Source organism: Camarhynchus parvulus, chromosome 6 (genome assembly GCF_901933205.1).
Source record: "Camarhynchus parvulus chromosome 6, STF_HiC, whole genome shotgun sequence".
NCBI classification, from domain to species: domain Eukaryota; kingdom Metazoa; phylum Chordata; class Aves; order Passeriformes; family Thraupidae; genus Camarhynchus; species Camarhynchus parvulus.
In genome coordinates this window covers 26,506,391-26,526,207 of record NC_044576.1, presented here as the reverse complement: position 1 = coordinate 26,526,207, position 19,817 = coordinate 26,506,391, and the positions used below count along the sequence as shown (strand labels likewise).

The 19,817-nt window shown below is 37.8% G+C and overlaps 1 protein-coding gene across 4 annotated transcripts in view; it reads right to left on the bottom strand.

Annotated features, from left to right (window-relative positions):
- VTI1A (vesicle transport through interaction with t-SNAREs 1A) overlaps positions 1–19,817 on the bottom strand; it is a 258,869-nt gene that overhangs the window by 98,370 nt on the left and 140,682 nt on the right. For 2 of the 4 annotated variants that reach the window (XM_030951465.1, XM_030951466.1), the window contains 2 exons: positions 5,163–5,233; positions 772–833 (listed from right to left, as the gene is read on the bottom strand). In XM_030951465.1, coding sequence (XP_030807325.1) covers positions 772–833; positions 5,163–5,233 — 133 coding nt within the window. Of the gene's footprint in view, positions 1–760; positions 834–5,162; positions 5,234–19,817 lie in introns of all 4 variants that reach the window. The other 2 variants (XM_030951467.1, XM_030951468.1) reach the window with 1 other exon arrangement.

Genomic DNA, 19,817 nt, shown 5'->3' with positions numbered 1-19,817 from the left:
CTTCTTTAGGAAACTGAATATGTACAGAAATACAGACATCACAGAGAAGCTCAGGTGCTGTTTCACTGGGTAAAGAACACATATCCAGAGGTGCCACTAATTCAAAAAAAAATCTGTCTGAGAATGCACTGATGCAAATTTAAGGGGAGAAATAATCAGTGGATTACTCCCTCCCTTCAGTCCCACACAGAGTTTTAGGACATTTTCCTTTTCATATCACCTCATTTTGATCCCAGGGACAATTTTCATAACATTGAAAACATGGAAAAAAACATGCTAAAACCACAAGGGTTGACAGTGTGTCTGTCCCATCTATTTAGGTAGAATTGATAATTTTAACCTTTTCTCTGCACATAAATTTATGCTGCCCCAAAACATTTATCAGCGTTCTCATTTTAACAGGCAAAAAACCCCCTCAAGACACAGAAATCACTCAAGAATAGAAAACACAGAAAACCATAATAAAAAGATCTTAATTTTAGAACACATCCAAACCCCCACCATGTTCTAGAACATCCAAAACCCCCCAAATAAATACAAAGAAACAAAGATGAGAAATCATTACACAAGGGCTATCCTTCAGGTTCAGAAAACTCTTTCCATAGGCATGACAAAGCCTTCTATCATACAAAGACATCCTACACAGCAGTCTGGGTGAAAAAAAGTCAGGTACACCAGCAATATGCTGAGATTGAAGTAAAATTGAAAACAAAGGCACGGAGGGAGAGAAGAAAAAAAGAAAGAGCAGATATGTCCCTACCTTGGCCTTACCTTCGCAACATTCCCGTCAAAATCCTGGAACTCTTCCCCAGGTTTGCATCTGCTTCTCTAAGCTGGGGAGAAAAGAGTCCCATTAAAGGTAAGAGGCACAGCCCAGTCTGTACAAAGGACAGAGGTTTCTACAGTCATCCATGTCAGCTAGCTTCAGGGTTAGCACACAAGTTTGTAAAGCCACCAGAGCTCTGAAATTTAAAAATATCTTGTCTTTTTTTCACTTACATAAATATGAAACCCAGACAAGGGAAGTCATTGAGGCAAGAAAGGTGAGTCAGGATAAAGAGCAAAAGCTTTACAAATAAAGGGTTGCAGGTAGAAGCTCTATACATTGGGATCCATAAGTCCCACGTGTAATGTGTATTGTTTGTGTACGCTAGTGAAAGGATCAAGGGATGAAGAGACAGCCATGTTCCTGATGCTTTATGAAAAGAAAGACATATCTTTCTTTCACTGTTTTTCAAAGACTGTCTTTTAAAGAAAGAAACAGAAATACAAAATATATCACTTTAGCAATTCTGTGTAAAATAAATATATCTATACTGCCCCTTAAATATAAAACTTATACTGATCTTACAGCAGCCACCTGTGGCCTGGGTGCTCGAATGCTTTGTGTATAGTATATGCACATGTACAGAAGGAACAGCTGTACAGTCTATATGGTGGGTTTTTTTCATGTAAGGAGCTCCCACTCACTGAAATGACCATTTTTGTAGTTTATTAGGACAAAGAAAACATACAGTTTACAGCTACATCTAATTAGCTGTCTTGTTCTACAGCTCTCAAAATATTGCAAAATAGGTAAAAAATGAAATAGAGTAGATGAAAAGTTATGAAGCAAATGAACTTCATGTTTATTTCTATTGCTTTTTAAAAGGGATTAAAATGTCCCCTCTCTTTTTAGTGTTTATTAGTGTCCCACAAAAGGAAATCTAGAAATTAGAAGGTAATAGGAAGAACTATCCTAGGAAGTTACTTTCCTATCACCTCTTCTGCCGCTGGCAGCTAGAAGAGAGACATCTTTTGACATTTTAGACATCTTGGAACCAGTAAGACATCAAAATCTACTGTAAAAAAATGTAATGATTATGACTATTTCAGTTATGAAATAGCAGGGACCACTGTTTCTACCATGCTCCAAAACACAGCTGTGTGTACATACATAAAAACATTCTTCTCCTTGTGAAAGCTGAATATTTACCTCATCATAATCAAATGAGATTGAAAGGATTACCTGAGTCATTGACTTCTTACTGAAAAAACTTTGTTGTAGTAGACAAAATGCATCCTGTGTTACAAATCCATCAAAACAGTAACACTGCCAAGGAGAGTGGCAGTCTTCCAATAACAAATCACCTTCACCATAACAAACCACTATTATATCTTGAATATTTGAACAGCAGCAATATTAAACCCAGTCTCTATTCTGGAGCACAATACTGTAAATATTTGCTGGCAGATTTAATGCTTATTACTGGAATCAGTAGGTGATGTGACAATCAGTGTCACATAACCTTTTTGCATAAATTTCCTCCTTATTCTTCTAAAAGCTATTAAGAAAATTCCAAGTAGAAGCTGGGGCTGTATAACACCAATCAAGTCTTGCTCTTAGCAATATCATATTCAGTGGGAAGGCTTGCACTAACTCTCAGATCTCAGTAATTATGTGCTATGATGGAACAAAGATGAGTATTATATTCCAGGGAGGCCATTCCCTCATTTTTTCCTGATTCATCTAGACAATTCAAGCTCCAGAAAAGCAGTTTAGCCCAGTTTGACACAAGTAACAGCAGAAAAAACGTCACAATAATTTTTAAAAGGCTCATTAAAAAGCCAAGTTCTTATCTATGCTAGAAGGGAATCTGAAGTACAAATGTATGCTTTACATTGGTCTTTTATTATTCATAAGGATGCATTTAACACTTGGGGCTTCTCCTCCCTTTTCACAGAAAAGTAGCGCTCTCCTTTTTACCGTTAAATGTTTGATCCTAACTTTCCTCTCTTGCTGCAGGATTCTACCTGACAGCTGGAATCAGTGCTGATAGTTAGGAAGGGGAAGCTGAATCTTAGGGGTTTGACAAACTCCTCTAAGCAAGACGACCTCATGTTTTTATGGTAATAAAAAACCCATAAAATAAGCAAAAGAAACATTAAAAAAGAAACAAACACATACACACATAGTTGGAAGATCTCTAGCTACCTCCCAAGAGAATGCTAAGAAAACACCTTTTCTTCTTGCTCTGGCATAAATAAAAAAAAACACATGAAGAGTTCCAAACTGTAAGTTTGTTTTTATTTAAAACTGAATTATCTGATTGCAGTTCTTCCACCGTTTCTTTACCAACACCAGCACACCACAGAAGTATGGAATGGAACTGGTGGAATGTGAACCTCTTAACCAGCATTACAGAACTGCTGTAGTGAAAACATTTTGAAACAGACTTTGATGTTAGCAATGGCAAATCTATATGGTTTTTAAAGATAATATTAAGAATACTAATGAGAAAACAGGAAGATGAACAAGATGCTGACATTGATATCTTGTCTGCCTTAGACAAATTTTGAGGTTTTCTTAAAAGATGCTGCATCTTTTAATGTCCTGTATAATCCAGTTAACCTATTTGACATGTAGCAGAGCTTTTATCCCTTCTCTTTACCTTCAGAAGAAAATATGAGTTTTACTCTACAGACAGGAAAATTCATATATGTAAATTTAACCAAACCATTGAGACATGAATTTATTTACATTTTGTTTATAAAAAATAATTTCCCTAATTTTCTCAATATTGAACTGTTAAAGCTGACCATCATACTCACTGTGACAATTTCATTCCAGAAGACAAGTTTATTCTCTGGTTGATAAGATAATAACTCCATGTATTTAATGTACAGCATTGATAAAGCACCCTCTGTTGTGGTCTTTCAAAATCTCTAGAAAATGGAAAACTAGCTAAATCATCTAAGATCTCCCCTGAATGTTCATCTGAGTGTATATAGACAACTGGAACAGGTAGAGCCATATGGCTCCACTGGAGAACTTTTCTGAATTCCCTGAAGAAAATATTTTAAGTATTTTAAAGTATTTAAGTGGCTCTTGATAAAAAACCTTGACATTTGAGATCTTCCATTATGACAAGAGGGTTTTTTTGCTGCATTGTGGTGGAGTACGTATGTACTACTCTTTCCTAGAATATCCTTCTTATTTTTAATCTTGTTCTTTGCATCTCACAGGTTTTGCCTTCAAAGAAATTTGCTCCTCAGGTGGAAAGCAATGAAAAGGAAAAGTTATGCTATGAACCATGCATACATTGATTGATCAGAGCTACATCCCTGGGATATACAGGATCAGCAGAAAGGAATACATGGCATTTATCTCCATTGCTTGGGTTTTATTTGTCCAGCTAGAAACAGAAAAGCATTTCAGACTCTGCAGTCACTGGGGATATAAGAAGTGGAGGTGAAATATAACACCAAGTTGCCAGAACAAAACTTGGTCAATCCTAACAATTCTCAGTTACATTTAGTGATCTAGCTATATTTAGTGTTTTAAAGTAGTTAATGCCCAGCACTTCAGAAAGCAACTGGTACGGCTGGCAGAAAATGCCACATTAATGCTGTTATAGGAAGCTTTACTAATCAAAGCTATCCAAGTGAAGAAACTCCCTGGGACAGTTAAAGGAGATTTTTTAAAGTGCCAGTGGTCAGTCAAGATACGTGTGGAACAACCTGGCTTTGCAAAAATTGGACACCTGGGAAAAGTGTCTGAACAACAGGTCATGGACAGAGAGTCCTGGTTCTGTGAGCAGAAACCAGAGACAGAGAGGCTGGGTTCCCACATGGAAGTTCAGAGAACTTGTACACATTGGATGGGATGGCTTCTGAGCATCTCCATTAACTCTGCACTCTCAGTGGAGCTGATCCCCATGGAAGCCCCAGGAGCCAGAAGTGACAGAGATATGTGGCCTTGGCTGCAGAGACAGAGCAGCAGTACCTGCTCCTCACACAGACCTGCCTGAGGGGCTGTTATTTGCATCCGCAGCTACAAAGAGTAAGGTTGCTCAACTATTAGAAGCTCACTTACAATCCTGAACTGTGTCATAGGAAGACCAAGCAGTCATTGGAATGGACAGTATAACAAACCCTTCAAAGGACAGAACACTGACCTAACTGTGATGGTGACAGAAAATTTGCTCCCAGCAGCAGATTTAGTGACTACAGTGTGACTCCCCATCAGAGAAATTTGGCAGGATGGGGCCCATGTAAGACACTTTGTAAGTTCTCCACTGCAGATAGCGATTATATCTCATCTGGATTATTTTTGCATGCACAAAGAACTTGCCCAGTGCAAATAAAATGCAGACTCAGCAATTACTTATTATCAAACTTACCCTTTCCCGAGCCCGCTGGATCTTCTCTCTGTCATGGCTGAGGTTTTCAAGCATCTCCTGTCCAATCTGCTCTGCATTAAAAAATGAAAATGTAAATCATGAAAAATACAGCTTGTGACTGCAAGGCCTTAAAATGCCAAGTTAGATTCTAACACATGTGGTAGCCTAATCACTCCTCCTAACTGCAAAAAGGAATACATCATTATTTTAAATTTTAAGTTTTTCAAACAACATAAAACTGAAGAAGCAAACCAAACCAGAAGCTGCCCCTCTGCAGTCTCTTGAGATTGTCTACACCCTGGGAATTGATGCTGACCTTTGATCTGTGAAACAAAGGCAAGAAGACTTTCAGACTTGCTCTAGATGCTGGGTGCTCATACTTCCTATCTACTCCTTAAGCCCAAGGAAGTCAGTAAGCCTTTGCTAAAACACCAGCCATCCTTGTACATCTAAAGACACAGAAGTCATATTAGAAGAAAACCTCTCTCAGTGCCTCTCAGCATTTACCATTGATGCTTAAATGAAAGCTTTTTCAGGCTCAGCCCAGTTACTGGTGTGTGCTTTGCTCCACCATGGACTATTTCTGGCTGGCTTAGAGATAGGCTGTAATCTCCTGATGTTTTCAAGAGCAGACAGAGACATTAATTTATAGTCATCACCGTTTGTTTACACAGGGCTTGTTTGCTTCCACAGCTTACGCTGAACCAAAGGTTACAAAATTATAGTGGAGAGGCCTCAAGATATGGTACAAAGACAACACAAGACGCCAAAACTTTACTCTTCAAACAGCTTCAATCAAATGCTTCTCTAACACTGAAATATTAGCAGCAAGTATAGAGGAGAGATTTAATCTTCAAAGCTCTATAGAAATATTAAGAAACCCTTCCTGTATTTCCCCGAAGGAGAAAAATAAGTGAAAGCATTCCCATTTTACAGATGGGGAAGCAGGCAGAAGGAGCTGAAGCAGCTGTAGCTTTGCCTCAGGACACACAGCACGTGTGAGACAACCAGCATTTCTGTGCACATTCATTTAGGGTACTTAGCAGGCTTACCAGAGATATGAACCAAAACAGTACAACTACAAAAATATGGCTTTTTTCCACTAAACAACAAAAAAGTGCCTTGCTTTTGTTCCGGTGAGTGAGTGGGATCCTAAATGTCATTATTCAGGAAGCCTTGAGAAATGGATCATTAAAAATTCAGCAATATGTTAGTAAACACAATTATGGGGTTTTTTTAATAGATAGTCAGTCCATTTTCAAGGAGCAATCCAAAGTAGAATCACCTCAAACTTTAAAAGTTTGAGACAAGCAATGTTATTTTTAAATCCATTTAACACAAGGTACACAGTCTGCCAGATAAAGTCTGAGGAAATTCATTACATATATATTTCTCTATCAGTTGCCAAGTATAGTACAAGTAAGATAAATATTTCCTCTGACCACAAATTGACATCCTCATTATGCTATCTTGTCCCTCTTGGCTCGCTGCTCTTTACTTTTAGCTGTATATACAATGCCTCCCAAAGGTGAAATGTGGTAAGATACATGGGTTTGGAGTTAAAAAGGCTGCACAGTGCAGTGCAGTTACACAAATGGCAGCCTCAGAAAGTGATTCACAAGAGCCTTGCTTATGTTTGCATGTCAAAGGACTTACAGGATGGAACTATACTGAGCTTTTCCTCATTAAAGCACTCAAAATATTGTAATACACAAACAGAAATATGTGTTAAATATAATCCAGGGGAGAAAAAAAAACCAACAAAGCAAAAATCTCTTAAAAGAGAGGGGGAAAAAATCAACAAATTACCAACCTAGTAGCATGAGGTGAAATGATAAAAAGTGTATTTAGTGCTAAAATTACATGTATGTTTGCAGACATAAAGGAGTACGAGTTACAGATCTTCCTTCAAAGGAATAAGTACAAAATACATGGCTAAAATGGTTTTGTATCTCATGAACAAAGCTCAAAAATATCTTTGTAGGGAACAGTTTTATTTTTATTACACCAATTTTTAAGCAAGTTACTGTGGGTTTGTATATTTTTTTTTCATCTTCTTCCCGTCACTGGCAAGTTCACACTCTTAGCTTTTTATAATGATTGAGTTTATTTTCCAACCATCAATGTGACAGCAGCATCAACTGTAAGTGAGGGTAAAACACCGTCACTTTGACGAATAGTGTATTTTCCTCTCATTGTCGATGACTGAAGACATCAATAAATAAGGAAGGAGAGCATGTCAGCCAGAATATCACAGAATGAATTGTTGATATGACACTTAGGGATTAAACCTTCAGCCATGAAGTTCAACCTAGCAGAGGGGTCTGAGAACTGAGATAGTTGCGTTTCTTCCCAGCAGCCTCTATAGATAAATAATTGGACGGATCATCAATTTTACAGGAGTAGCTTTACTCTACATGCACTTTTGCTGATGATCTTTGGCCTCTTTTGGGCTAAAATAACAACATAAGTTGAACAAAGAGATATGACAGAGATAACATAATCTCACAGTAAGTTTGCAAACATAAATTGACACCTTTATCCTCTTCATATTCTCATTCTACTCAGAAAATTCACTGATGACAGTGAAACTTGATTTTTAGCTGGAAGGTCAAGACAGTCGAACAAAAATATTATTACACAGAGAAGATAAAGACTTCTCAATGAAGACATGTCTCTTCACTTGGTTTGCAGCTGAAAGCACCTGGGACTAGGAAAAATGCAGCATTACCCCACAGTACAGCTAATTACAAGCTTGATATAATTGCTTTCTAACATTTTTCAGGTTTCCCCACAACTCTGATGTTTTCCTTCCAGTTAAAACATTCATCTATGTGGCAGATTCATGCTTTTAGTGCAATGGTGCTGTATGGATCTTCCCAGCCTACTTATAATGCAAGTCATTGAAGAAGCTACTACAGTTATGTGAAAAGGTCAGGTTTGTAAGATATACTGTAGTGCAGATGCATGAATTAAGACCAATACACAAACTAAAGGGTGTTGCCTGTTGCTAGTAATGGTGTTATTTCCACAGAATCTTAACGATGTCAATTATTTGGGGATTATGCCAACCTTTCCCTTGTTTTGTACGGACAATTTTTAGTATGGTGCAGGCCCAAGTCCTACCAAAGACTGAGTGGTGCTGCCTCTTCAAACTGAAATTCCCAAAGAGATGCATAAAATTATGTTCTAAAATTACAGCTAAACTGTGAGAAGCAGAAGGGTGAATGCATTTACATCATTATTATCTGTGTACTGACAGAGGGCAGGAATATTCGATAGAGCAATTATCTCAGTCTTAAACAATGCTGTGATGGGCAGAGAAAAATATTTCTGAAAAAGTACATAATGTTAACAAGCATCATCCTTAAATGGTGAATGCTAAAATCCACAGCTCTAAATGTATTCTGCCCTAAAGGTTTTTTGAACAAAGTATGGGAAATCATCTTTAGTGCCAAGCACTTCAAAAATGCCATGTTGTGAGTCCAACACAAATGGTGCCTGGTTCTATGAGACTAAGTTATGCAAGAAAAATATAACATTTCTTATCCTAAAACACTGAAATTAATTAGAGAAATGAATATGACTTTCCTCACTTGAAGAAAAAAAACTAACACCCCCACCCCAAAACATAACAAATGCAAATCTAACTTCCCCCTTCATGTGTGCACAAATTGGCACATGACTTTCAACAGTTATGCTGAGATAAAGCCAAAAGACAATGATCACTTCTAGCAATGATTTGCACTCCTGAATAAGCCCTTTCTTTGGAATTTGCTTGTAACCTGTATGCAGTATTTATACATACAAATTGTAATTATTTAATATGTGGTCCACAGAGTTTGATTTCTAATACCTACACACACATCAAGAATGCAAAATAAGTTGTGCTTGACTGGTTTCTTTTACTTTTTTTTGCCTCCAGCCATTTAAGAATTTATGTACTTTATCAGCTAAACTGATTCTGAAAGAGCTTTTTCTAATCACTCAAGTCAATAATACTTTTTTGCCCTAAGAATGACTAATATATTTACTCAAGAGACAGGAACGACACGGAATAAGCCTCTCCAGGCTTTAGGATAAACAAGCATGAATTTTTATTAATTTTGAAGACAGACTCCCTATTTTTCTTTTCATATGAAAAATAAAATAATCCAACATAGTTTATAGAGCACTTTTTCTCTCAAAGTGTACCCTGTGTGTTTGCATACATATGTGTGTACATATATATACATGTATGTGTGTGTGTATGTGTGTGTACATATAAAAGTGTCATAAGATGCAGCAGATAGCTTGATATGATTTAAAATACAAAAAAAACCCCCAACTTAAAAGAAACAAAATCACAGAAAGCATGCCTGGAAATATGATTTGCTCAATCTCATCATATATACAATGCATGCATCTGAGCTATGTAATTGGAGGTTGGAAACAACAAATTAATTTACACTGGGAAAAGCAGAAGATCATGTTGAAAATCACGACGGCTGTTCTACAGAATCATGAAATAATGAAATACACTACAAAAACCACTGTGTGTTGACCAGAGTAGGAGTGGGGAACAGTTCCAGGCTGAGATCCTCAGCCCTGCCCAGTGAGCAGGGCCATTTGGGGAGTGCAATTGTGTGTGGTCTTTGCACAGAGGCATTACATGCTCTGAAGATGTAGCAAAAGCTTATACAAGATTTTTGAAAACTATGCTGACACAGGCTGGGGCGTTTTTTTTTTTTTTCTAAAGCCACTCCATTTTGGACAGGTTAAAAGTTTTGATTTTAGGAGACTGGGATAAATCATCAAGAGCAGTGTCTGGGAAAAAATACTAGAAAGTGTTAAAAGCTCACTGTTCAGAGGTGACAGCAAGCAGATTTACAAACTTGGAAAATATAGGTTGCAGGAGTTGAAGAATTCAGGGTTGAGTCAAACACCTTATGCTTCTGACAGCAGAAAGTTAATAAAGAAAGTGATGACATATCTTGAAGTATAGGGACACAGGTAAAAGTCCAATAAATTCCCCAGTTCAGCTGACATATATTTACATTGAACAGCTGATAAAATTAGAAACAGAAGGATTTAGATCATTAAGGTTATTAAAAAACAAGTACAGGGTAATACAGATAAATGAAGGATAATGTAACAGCCATAAGCCAATGGAGAGACAATTTGTAGAGTATTAACAGAACAGTGAAACATGAGTTAGTGCTCAAATCCCTCAAGAATCTGCCATGAAGATGTTAATCTGCTAAGTGGTCAATTAACACAATAAAATAAAAATTAGCTACTTTTTATAGGGGTTAGTTGGCTTCTTCAGCAGAAGCAAATGCCATACAGGTAGAAAGAGCACTGACAATCCACAGCATTCACCAAGGACATGCAACACTTTCAGAGCTGTCAGAAGTTCAGTTGCAAGAGAGGATAAAAGAAGTTGCCCAGTCTTACTGCAGAAGTAAGTAACATCTAAAAATACCTGCCAAACTTCCAAAGTCCAAGATGTCCACCAAAGTAAAAAATACAAACATTTTTCAAATGAAAAGGTCTCCCTATAAGCTATAATGGATGTTCATGAAATTATTTTTATTGGCCAAGAGCAAAAGGGGTTGGTTGAGACTGGGATCAGAGAAGCCAGAAAGAAAAACATCCAGAACACCTAATCAGAATTCAGTCTTTGTGTTTTGTTCAAAATAAAGAAGAAAAGATTTTTGAGGAAGGTGCCACATGCCTTTAAGAACAAACCGGGAGCATTTCATAACCAACACCTCCCATGGTCCAGGCCTGGTTTGTCCTTCCCCAGTAAAAAAAAAAAAAAAAAAAAAGCAGATAAATGAGAAGAAAATAGGATAAAGAAAGAAGAAAGATGACAGACCTAGTAACTTCACCTCCAGTTGCTTTTTCTGTTTCTAAAGTTTCATACCTTTTCTGAAATCCTAACTTACATCAATCTGCTGGTAAAAAACAACTCATTTCTCACTAACTGATGTATTTTTTTCTGTCTACTCCTATCACCAATCTAGCTGAGCTCCCTTACTAACATCCTCACAGCAACATTCACAGGAGGTGGCAGGCTTTGATTCTGCTGAGCACTTGTCTACATTGCAGGCTGGCCATTGTTCTTGCCATGCCCCAGCCCAGCAGTGCTTGTCTGCTCCAAATTCCTCCCATCGCATCTTCCTCCTCTACCCTCTTTCTTCAAGTAAGTTCTAAGGCAAAAAAGAAATCTTTCCTTAGTGCATCAATAAGTAAACAACTTGCTACTCCCCTTTAAATCACTAATAATGTACCTAAAGTTGGGAGCCAACGCTCAGTGTCTTCTTTTGCTACTTTTTAAGTGTTCCCAGGATGGAAGAAGCCCCTGCTCACTCTGAGCTTGGTGCAGGAATGGGTGATGCTTCACTGCAGTACTGCCAGTCTTGAACTTGTCTGAAAGTGGTTCAGCAGGGGAGAGTATTAAAAATCATGATAGCATCTAAATAAGGTTGCAGAAATACATCCTCTAAAACTTGAGCCACAAACCGACATTTAATCAAACTTGTGACTCCAAACAGCACTGAGATGACACAATGGTGATCTTTGGTTCATCTAAGGCTGTATTCATAATAATTATTTAATCAAAAGTGCTCCACCATCTACCCAGTTTGCTATAAACTCAGAGCAGTACAAACAACTACTCTGGACTCTATTACTGGTAATTTTAAAGACTTAAAATGTACAAGTAGAGAGCTGGCAACTTAAACTCCTGCATGAGCAGCTTTGAGGCTTGTAAAGTTGGCCCTATCTCTAGAGCTGATCCATTCTTAAAGCAGTAAGTGCACTTCAAGACACAGAGCTCAGCACAAAACAGATGAGACAGGCTATTAGCCAATCAGCAAATAGAAAAAAAAAGTTACATTATGTTTTTAAAAGAGAAGAAAATGTTCTGAAATTTATGAAGAATATTCATTGAAGAATATGTCTTAAAATTGAAGAGTGGAGTGAGATTTTTTCCAATCTTATTTAACTACATAACCACTACATACCACAGTATATGACATTTAGGCAGCACAATGATGAAGAACAAAAACTGCTAGTTAAATGTGTAAGCAATGGAAGAATTTATTAATTTCTCAGACTGATTCTTTATGATCCATTTATGTAGCTTAAACTTATCAATAGTAACAAGAGTGTTTTGCAGTATGTCCTCTGGGCATCAGTAGACCCATGAAAAGAGTATATCCTTCAACTGTTTCAATCTGAGAAAATGCTCCTTGAAGCAAAAAGCAAAGTTATCATCAGAAAGTAAAGCCAGAACCAAACAAAATTACATTTGGGCTTGTTCAGGTTTCTCTCAACATCCTGATTTACCAGATTTATCTTGGATCTACAGGTCAATTAGAAAGTCAGGAAAGCTGCCAACATGAACAAGAAGTCTATGCCTGTTTGATCTCTAATACTTCCAGGAAGCTAAAGAGTGTTTTAACCTTTCTTGCACTGTTCAGAAATTCATTTCAAATGTGAATGGAACTATCTCCTGCTGTATTCACATTCATATTTAAACAACGAAAACCAGAAATAAAATAGCACCCAGACATTAGAAAAATAAAGCAAACCTAGAAGCTGATTAATAAATAATGCTTAAACACATTGACCAAAAAGTGCAGCAGTCTGTGCATAAATAAAGCATTCTATAAACACTGTGTGTATATAAAAATATAAATGAATAAACTTTCTTAAACATGGTAAAGCCCACGAAGCAGGTGAACAGCTCAGCAACCTCGGAGCTGGCTTCAGTGCAACTCACTCTTTGAATACGAATTAGCAGTGGGTAATAGCAGCATATTTATGAGGCCTTTTGCCTGGTCCTTCTCTCCAGTGAATGCTGTATTATTCATTGCGTGTGCCCTGACCCCAGTGCGCTCCTGTTCTGACAAATCATACTTGATTAAGACAAATCTTTATTAGTTAGCTAGTCAACTTCCCCATTTATCATTTGCAAATCCCATTCTCTTTTTCAGGTACAGTAAAAAAAGTAACTGAAACCAAAACCATTTTTTCTCCGTGTAAAATGAAATGCTTGTTACAGCCAGCAAGTGCAAACTGAAGCCTAGAAGTCAGTAATAGATGATAAAAAAAAGCTTTAACAGGCATAAATTACAAATGGGGCAAAACTCTAACACAACAGTTTACCTTGGATAGCCTGAAGAAACATTAATTAGCTCATCCTTTCAATGTTTCCCATTTTTTTCACAAACTGAATCCCTCAAAATCTAAATGCCTTAAAAAGAAATGCATTGCAAAGTTGGAGGATGAAAGTACTAAAGTATAAAAAATCATAATAAAGAGAATGCTGAGGAAAGTTATTGTTCAAAGTTTCTACCAATACCAAAAAACATCTTTTAAAAGGAAGAAATATGAGTACCTAATTACTACTAAAGATTCATTTTCCTTTGTAAATGCAGTATCTCTCCAAAGAGGAGGCAATTTGGAGAGGAAAAACCCCTTTCAACACAATGTTAGAGTATTTATTGGGCAATTTACAACCAGAGAACCATGTGATGTGCAGTGCACAACAGTTTTGTCATGATGGTGTTTTTGCTTGCAGAGAATATTGTTTCTTCTACCAGGACTCTGGAGATCAGAAGCAGCTACTTGGAGATGGAGAGACAAGGGACAGAGGGAAGGGACAGCCTGTAGTTTATTGGAATGGCTGCTGTCCAAGTTCCAGCTCTACCCCAGAATTTTATTCTCTAGAAGGATCTCTAGCAAATGCTCACTTGGCTGTATTTTTGTCTGGTGATGAACTTAAGTAGATTGTCCATTTTATTACATTTTGAATCTTGGTTTTCGACATTGTGATATTTATACCCATCAATTAGAATCTGTGTTCATTTGAAATATACAGCAATTTAAAAACCTGCACCAAAAGGACAAAACATCAAGATAAACATCTTGGTGCTCTGTACCCAGAACACTTCTTACAGTCTTCCTCCACTTACAGCTTCCCATCTCAAGCCATTTTTCCTTTGTTTTTTGTTTTGTTTTGTTTTTCTTTTTTTTTTTCTCCCCTGCAGGACCAATGCAGCTATGGATTCTGCTGCTTTTTCACACACATGAGCTAAGTGCTAGTTATTTCCATCTGCAATGTTGCCTTTGATTACGCACAGAGTAATGCTGAGAAAACCACTGCCTCACTAAACCCACAGCAAGGTTCAGAGGGAACAATGAAAAATACTTTATGGCCTTGCAAATCAGTGTTATCAGGAGGTATACAAAAGGGAAAGAATCCAGACTAATTTTAAAATCCTGGTTGAATTTGCAGGGCTATGTGTATATATATGCATACATATAAATAAAATTAAAACGTCTCTGTCCTTGTACTTGTAAAACAAAGATATTTCTTCTGGAAATTGCTGAGATGGAAAAATAGACTATCCCATAATGGAGTTTTTACAGCACTCCTCAGAGCAGACTCATATTCTAAGATCAAGTTAAGCTCTTCTGATGATGTTTCAGAGGTTGACCTACATGGGACCTTTATTGCATATAGACACAATTTGTTTCTAAGGTATCCCTGCTAGAAGAAATGGTTGAAAAACCTGATTTTTCAGTAAATGCCTAAGATGACAAGTGTGATTTCTTCTGATGGAGCAACCCAGCAACACTTATGAACAGTTTTGGCACCTGTACATTAGACTACCACTACATGACTTGATTTAGGGCAGACCTGGAGATTTAGGGCTGACCTGGAGACCTTCAGAATAGAGCAGTTTACTGCATGGGGCAGCAGCTTCTGCTTGGATGCTCCCAAAGCATCAGCCTGGAGTGCTCCAAGTACCATCCTAGCTATTGGAAATGGTCTTTGGGCCCCCAAGGATTTGGACCAGGATTACCAGGGAGGCTGTTTGCTCCTGGGTGCTCCCTGGACTGCAGCTGGCACAGACACGGGCACTGCAGGTGCCTTGGAGCAGTGCTGGCAGCTGAACAGTCCCTGTGGGGATGTCCCAGGCTTGGGTGACATCTCCTCCCTCTCCTGGTCTGCCAGACTTGTCAGCATGCAGGACATGCTGCCAAAGGCACAGGTGGTTTGCTGTGGGACGTCATTAACAAATTTGTGGGAACTTGTTGGCAGGCCACTGTCAGAGTTTATTTGTGTGGATGGTCTGTGTGCTGCAGACAGAATGGATTTAGTGCGTTTTTCTTTGTTGTACCTTAATTCTTGATTTCTAGAAGACAAACATGAGTAAAACATTACGTCTAGCAGCCCTTAGCCCATACAGTAAAGAGACAAATATCTGGATTTTCTATCATGCTCAAAGATCAAGAACACAGGGAGGCAAGGTCAGATTTGAGAAAGGGCCCTGGACTGCTGGGTTCTGTATTTGAAATGAAGTCATGCCACCTATGGGCAGGTACCATCCAGCCCAACATCCCCACTGACATTACAGACCTGAGCCCATGGCCATTTTCACATTTTACTGCTGTTTTGGATGCCAGTTAAAAAAAAAAAAAATGATCTTTCTGAAATTTCCTCAAGCAATCTTTAATGTTGCAAGATAGGATTTGAGAGAACAGAACTGAGTGTCTCAGGCACTACTGTACCCCTGGTAAATTCTTGTGCGTGCTTCCCTGGCTCTAAAATAGGTGTGAAGGAATCCACATTAGTCAGACAGCGTGTAACATTAAAAGAATTACTTTCCTATGGTAGGCATTTAAATACTGCACTTAGCTTCTTATATATTCATTTTCATTACAACTACTAGTTTGAATACCATTTTAATTGAAAAAAACCCTCAAGATTAGAAATTATTTTTAAAATGAAATCTGAAGTGGCCCACTTTCCTCAACTGCAGAACATTCTATTTAATCTAATAAGGGGTTTGTAGATTATTCGAACCCCAAAATATAATTATCCCATGATCTATTTAATTGTTAAATTATTGCAGTATGACAATTTAATGCAAACACCCAGTTTACAAACATAACTTTGCTGGAAATTCTCAAGAAGTGTTAAACCGATGTCAGTGTCTCAGTAATTTCGCAGTTTAAAAACAGTTAGAAATGTAATGACTACACTGCACTTGATTAAAGCATTTACAGCTCTAATCAAAAACTGACAGCAAGATCAAAGATGTTAACTTAAATCTCTCTTCTAATTATGTTTAAAATGCCACACCTCAGGCCTGTCTCTCCTCTTCTTTTTCAAACCAAATTCTGCTTAAGAAAGATCTAACACTTCTTAACAGTTCATTATCCAATAAAACTATTCAAAGCTTAAAAGCAATCTACACAATTAGTCAGGACCTCAGGGAGTCCACCGGTAGTCTTTATTACAGGGCTTCATATTAAAACACCTTAATTATATTTGTCAAATGGATTTCATTAAAACCCATCGTCACTTTAATTTTCATATTTTGACAGTGCTGGCATAGCATTATTACCACCTGCCAAGCTACGAACTACAACAAAATTATCAAATTCCTTCAAATACTAAGCAGTTTCTTTTTGTACCTGACCAATGATTTCCCTCTTTTTGGTGAATGCACCATAATTAAGAGGAATAATTAAAATTTCATATTCAAGCAGCACACAGGCAAGCTAAACGTGCAGTGTATCTGTTGCAGGTGTGTAAATAAGAACCTATATGGATACCTGGTTGCCAGGAGCACATAACACAAAGGTAGGGCACATATACTGAAGTGCTTCTGAATAATAAAGCCAAGACATCAAACAGAATGCACTATTATTTAATCAAATGACAACCATGAGGATTTGAAAGCAGAGGACATTTTAACTTCTACTCATTATGCTGTCATTTCAACACAACAGATCTGGGGATTATGACCATACACTGTAACCACAGTTTTATTTTAGATTTAATCCATGGAGGTTCCACTTGACTTTAGACAATCACAATGAAATTTAATTAAAACAAAATTTTTCAACGTCTCTTCATACAGTTAAGTACTGTGACAGGGTTTCTGGTATTTAGGATACTTTTCCAATGCAGGACATACCAATTGTTTGATTTTTTTCCTTAATACTCAATGCCACAGCAATTAACGACTTCAGATAATTACCAATAATAAAAAAGGTAGGTACCAGCATCTGTCATGCAACACAGTTTGGGCTGTTAACATCATCTGAGATATAGAAATAAATTGTGTCCTCTTTTTTGTTATCTGAAATGCTGTACAGAAAACTGAATTTATTGTTATTGTGCATATATATACTGAGCTAAATTCAAGCCTGATTAACTCCATGTTCTTCAGTGAACATGTGTGTGAGATGACTTTGGCCCACAACAGATAGAACAATGGCATGCAGATTGCAATGGGGAAAAGAACAGAGAATTTTCCTTTCTTCCATATAATCATAGCAAGAAATAAGAAATTAAGAGGTTTCTGCCATATGTCTAACACACTTCACTGCTTTGTACAAAGGTCTCAAGAGTAATGATCTCCGTGTGTCATGAATATTTTAAGACTTATTAAATGTTCTTGGATTATTTTGAGTAAAACTATGGGATTCTAAAGAAATGGTTTAAATGACAATCAAATATTATTCCTATTTGAGGTGAAATAAAAATTTTATAATTATTTAATACATTATCAAGGAGGAAAGCTTCAACCTCTTTCACACCATATCACAAGTTTTAGCAGAGGAATTGCTGAAGACGTGCTGGGGTCTATTTTATTTAATTTCTTTTATTTCTTTTCATTGCTTTAATTGCTTTTGAATTACAAAGAAATATAGAAACAGCACTTACAAGCAAGGGACTAGGAACTGATCACAGATCTCTTATTTGATTTTTTGGCAAGTCATCTTATTTCTTTTATCCTATTTACTCTATCTGTAAAACAGGGGTAAATAATGTTTCTACTAGAATTCCACTGAAACAAGCAAATGCCCACATGCTGCCTAGCTTTTGTTACAAGGACATCTTACAGCAAACAATCAGAATTTTCTGGTGTCTCTTGTTCAACTTCAAACTATCCTGACAGCCTTGGGGGTTTCTCTTAGAGAAACCCAGAGACAATCTAGGAGAAAAGCAGTGTTTTGAAAACAATTCCCAGCCCAAACCAGTGTACTTTGCTTCTACTGACCTGGTGGGAGCCAGCTCCTCCAGCTAAACACTGGGATGGATGGAGGGATAGGGAAACTTCCCAGATGGGGAGCTGGTGGATGAGGGAAGCTCACACGTGCCTTTGACACAACTGGTCAGACTTTCCCTCTTGAAATCTCCTCCTCCCTCTGCACCCAGGCTTCTGCCCTCCCTGTGAGAGCTGTGTAAGGCTCTGGCTTTGGTTCCTTTCCCCTCCACAGATCTGCAGCTGATTTATGGCTGGAAAATCTCATGCACCAACCCAGTTACTATTTAATAAGGGACAGATTCCCCTCCCTGCTACACTGCTCTCTCCCATCTCTCTCACTGCTTAGCCTGCAACTCAAATTCTGCACAACACAGCACTTCCTTGTCCCCCAGCATGTCTCCACACCATCTATTCTCATGACATGGAACATGATTGTCTTCCTTTCTACCCAGCCTCAACAGCTTTTTTTACTCAGTTCTTTATTTTCCATCATTGCATTTTGGGCAAGCTCTCTGATTCTTTCTGCATGACATCAATAGGAAACAGACTGGTCCCAGTCACTCCTTTTCTAAAACCCTCTTCTAAGCTCTCATCCTTTATTTATATTATCACACACTTTTGTTTTAGCCTTGACAAAAAAACCTATGCACCACCTACAGTAACCTAGAACCTTGCTACAAACACTGTTTTTTACTATCATACTGGTCTTTTTCTTTCATGCCACTGTCTCTCCCCAGTTCCGCTCATGAAACAATAGCCACATTCCTTCTGTAGCCAATCCCTTCATGGTCTGACTTCTCCCATTGTCTATCAGCATATTAATTCCTCTCTCAGCTCAGATATCATTCACCTGTTAAATTTTTACTCAAGCATTTCTGCACTTTCTCCCATGTTGCCGTAACTGAAAGGAGCTGAGCATAAACAACTCATCACCTCATCCCACTCTTGCAATCTCTGGTCTGGCTTCTCTTGCCAATTGATATACCAGTGATAATAATTTCTTCACAGTCCATGGAAATCTCAGGCACCACCATGAACTTTTGTGTCAGCTGAATCTCTAAATGTCTAGTCCCACATGCATAAGCAATAGCAGAAAATCTAGTGAGCCCATGAGAGTATGATCCACAGGGGAGGAGGAAGGTACAGTAAGAAACAAGTTAGCACCACTTGTCTTCAGTGTTTCAGAGCAGGTGTGACACGGGGATTTATGATGTACACTGCATTATTGTGAGGTTTTACCTTCCTAAAGCAAACACTATCCCCCACAAGCTATCAGCAAACAGAATGTAAATCTTGTTGTCACGAGTGAATAATTTATTAAATTGACACTATTCTCAATAATTACAGAAGATGTGCCTGTTTTTCACTCCTGACAAACAGGAAGCCAGCCATGTTTCCCATTTCAGCCACGATACACAAGGAACAATTCAAAGTGATGCTCGTCCCTGGCTGGCACGTATTCTTTACCATTTGAAGTTTATTTGATACAAATGAGGGTCTACAGAACCCTGCTGACATGAAGTCACAAAGAGCATATACATTTATGAATACTGCATTTACTGCACTCTGTATGCGATGTTTGTTAGGTCTCGGG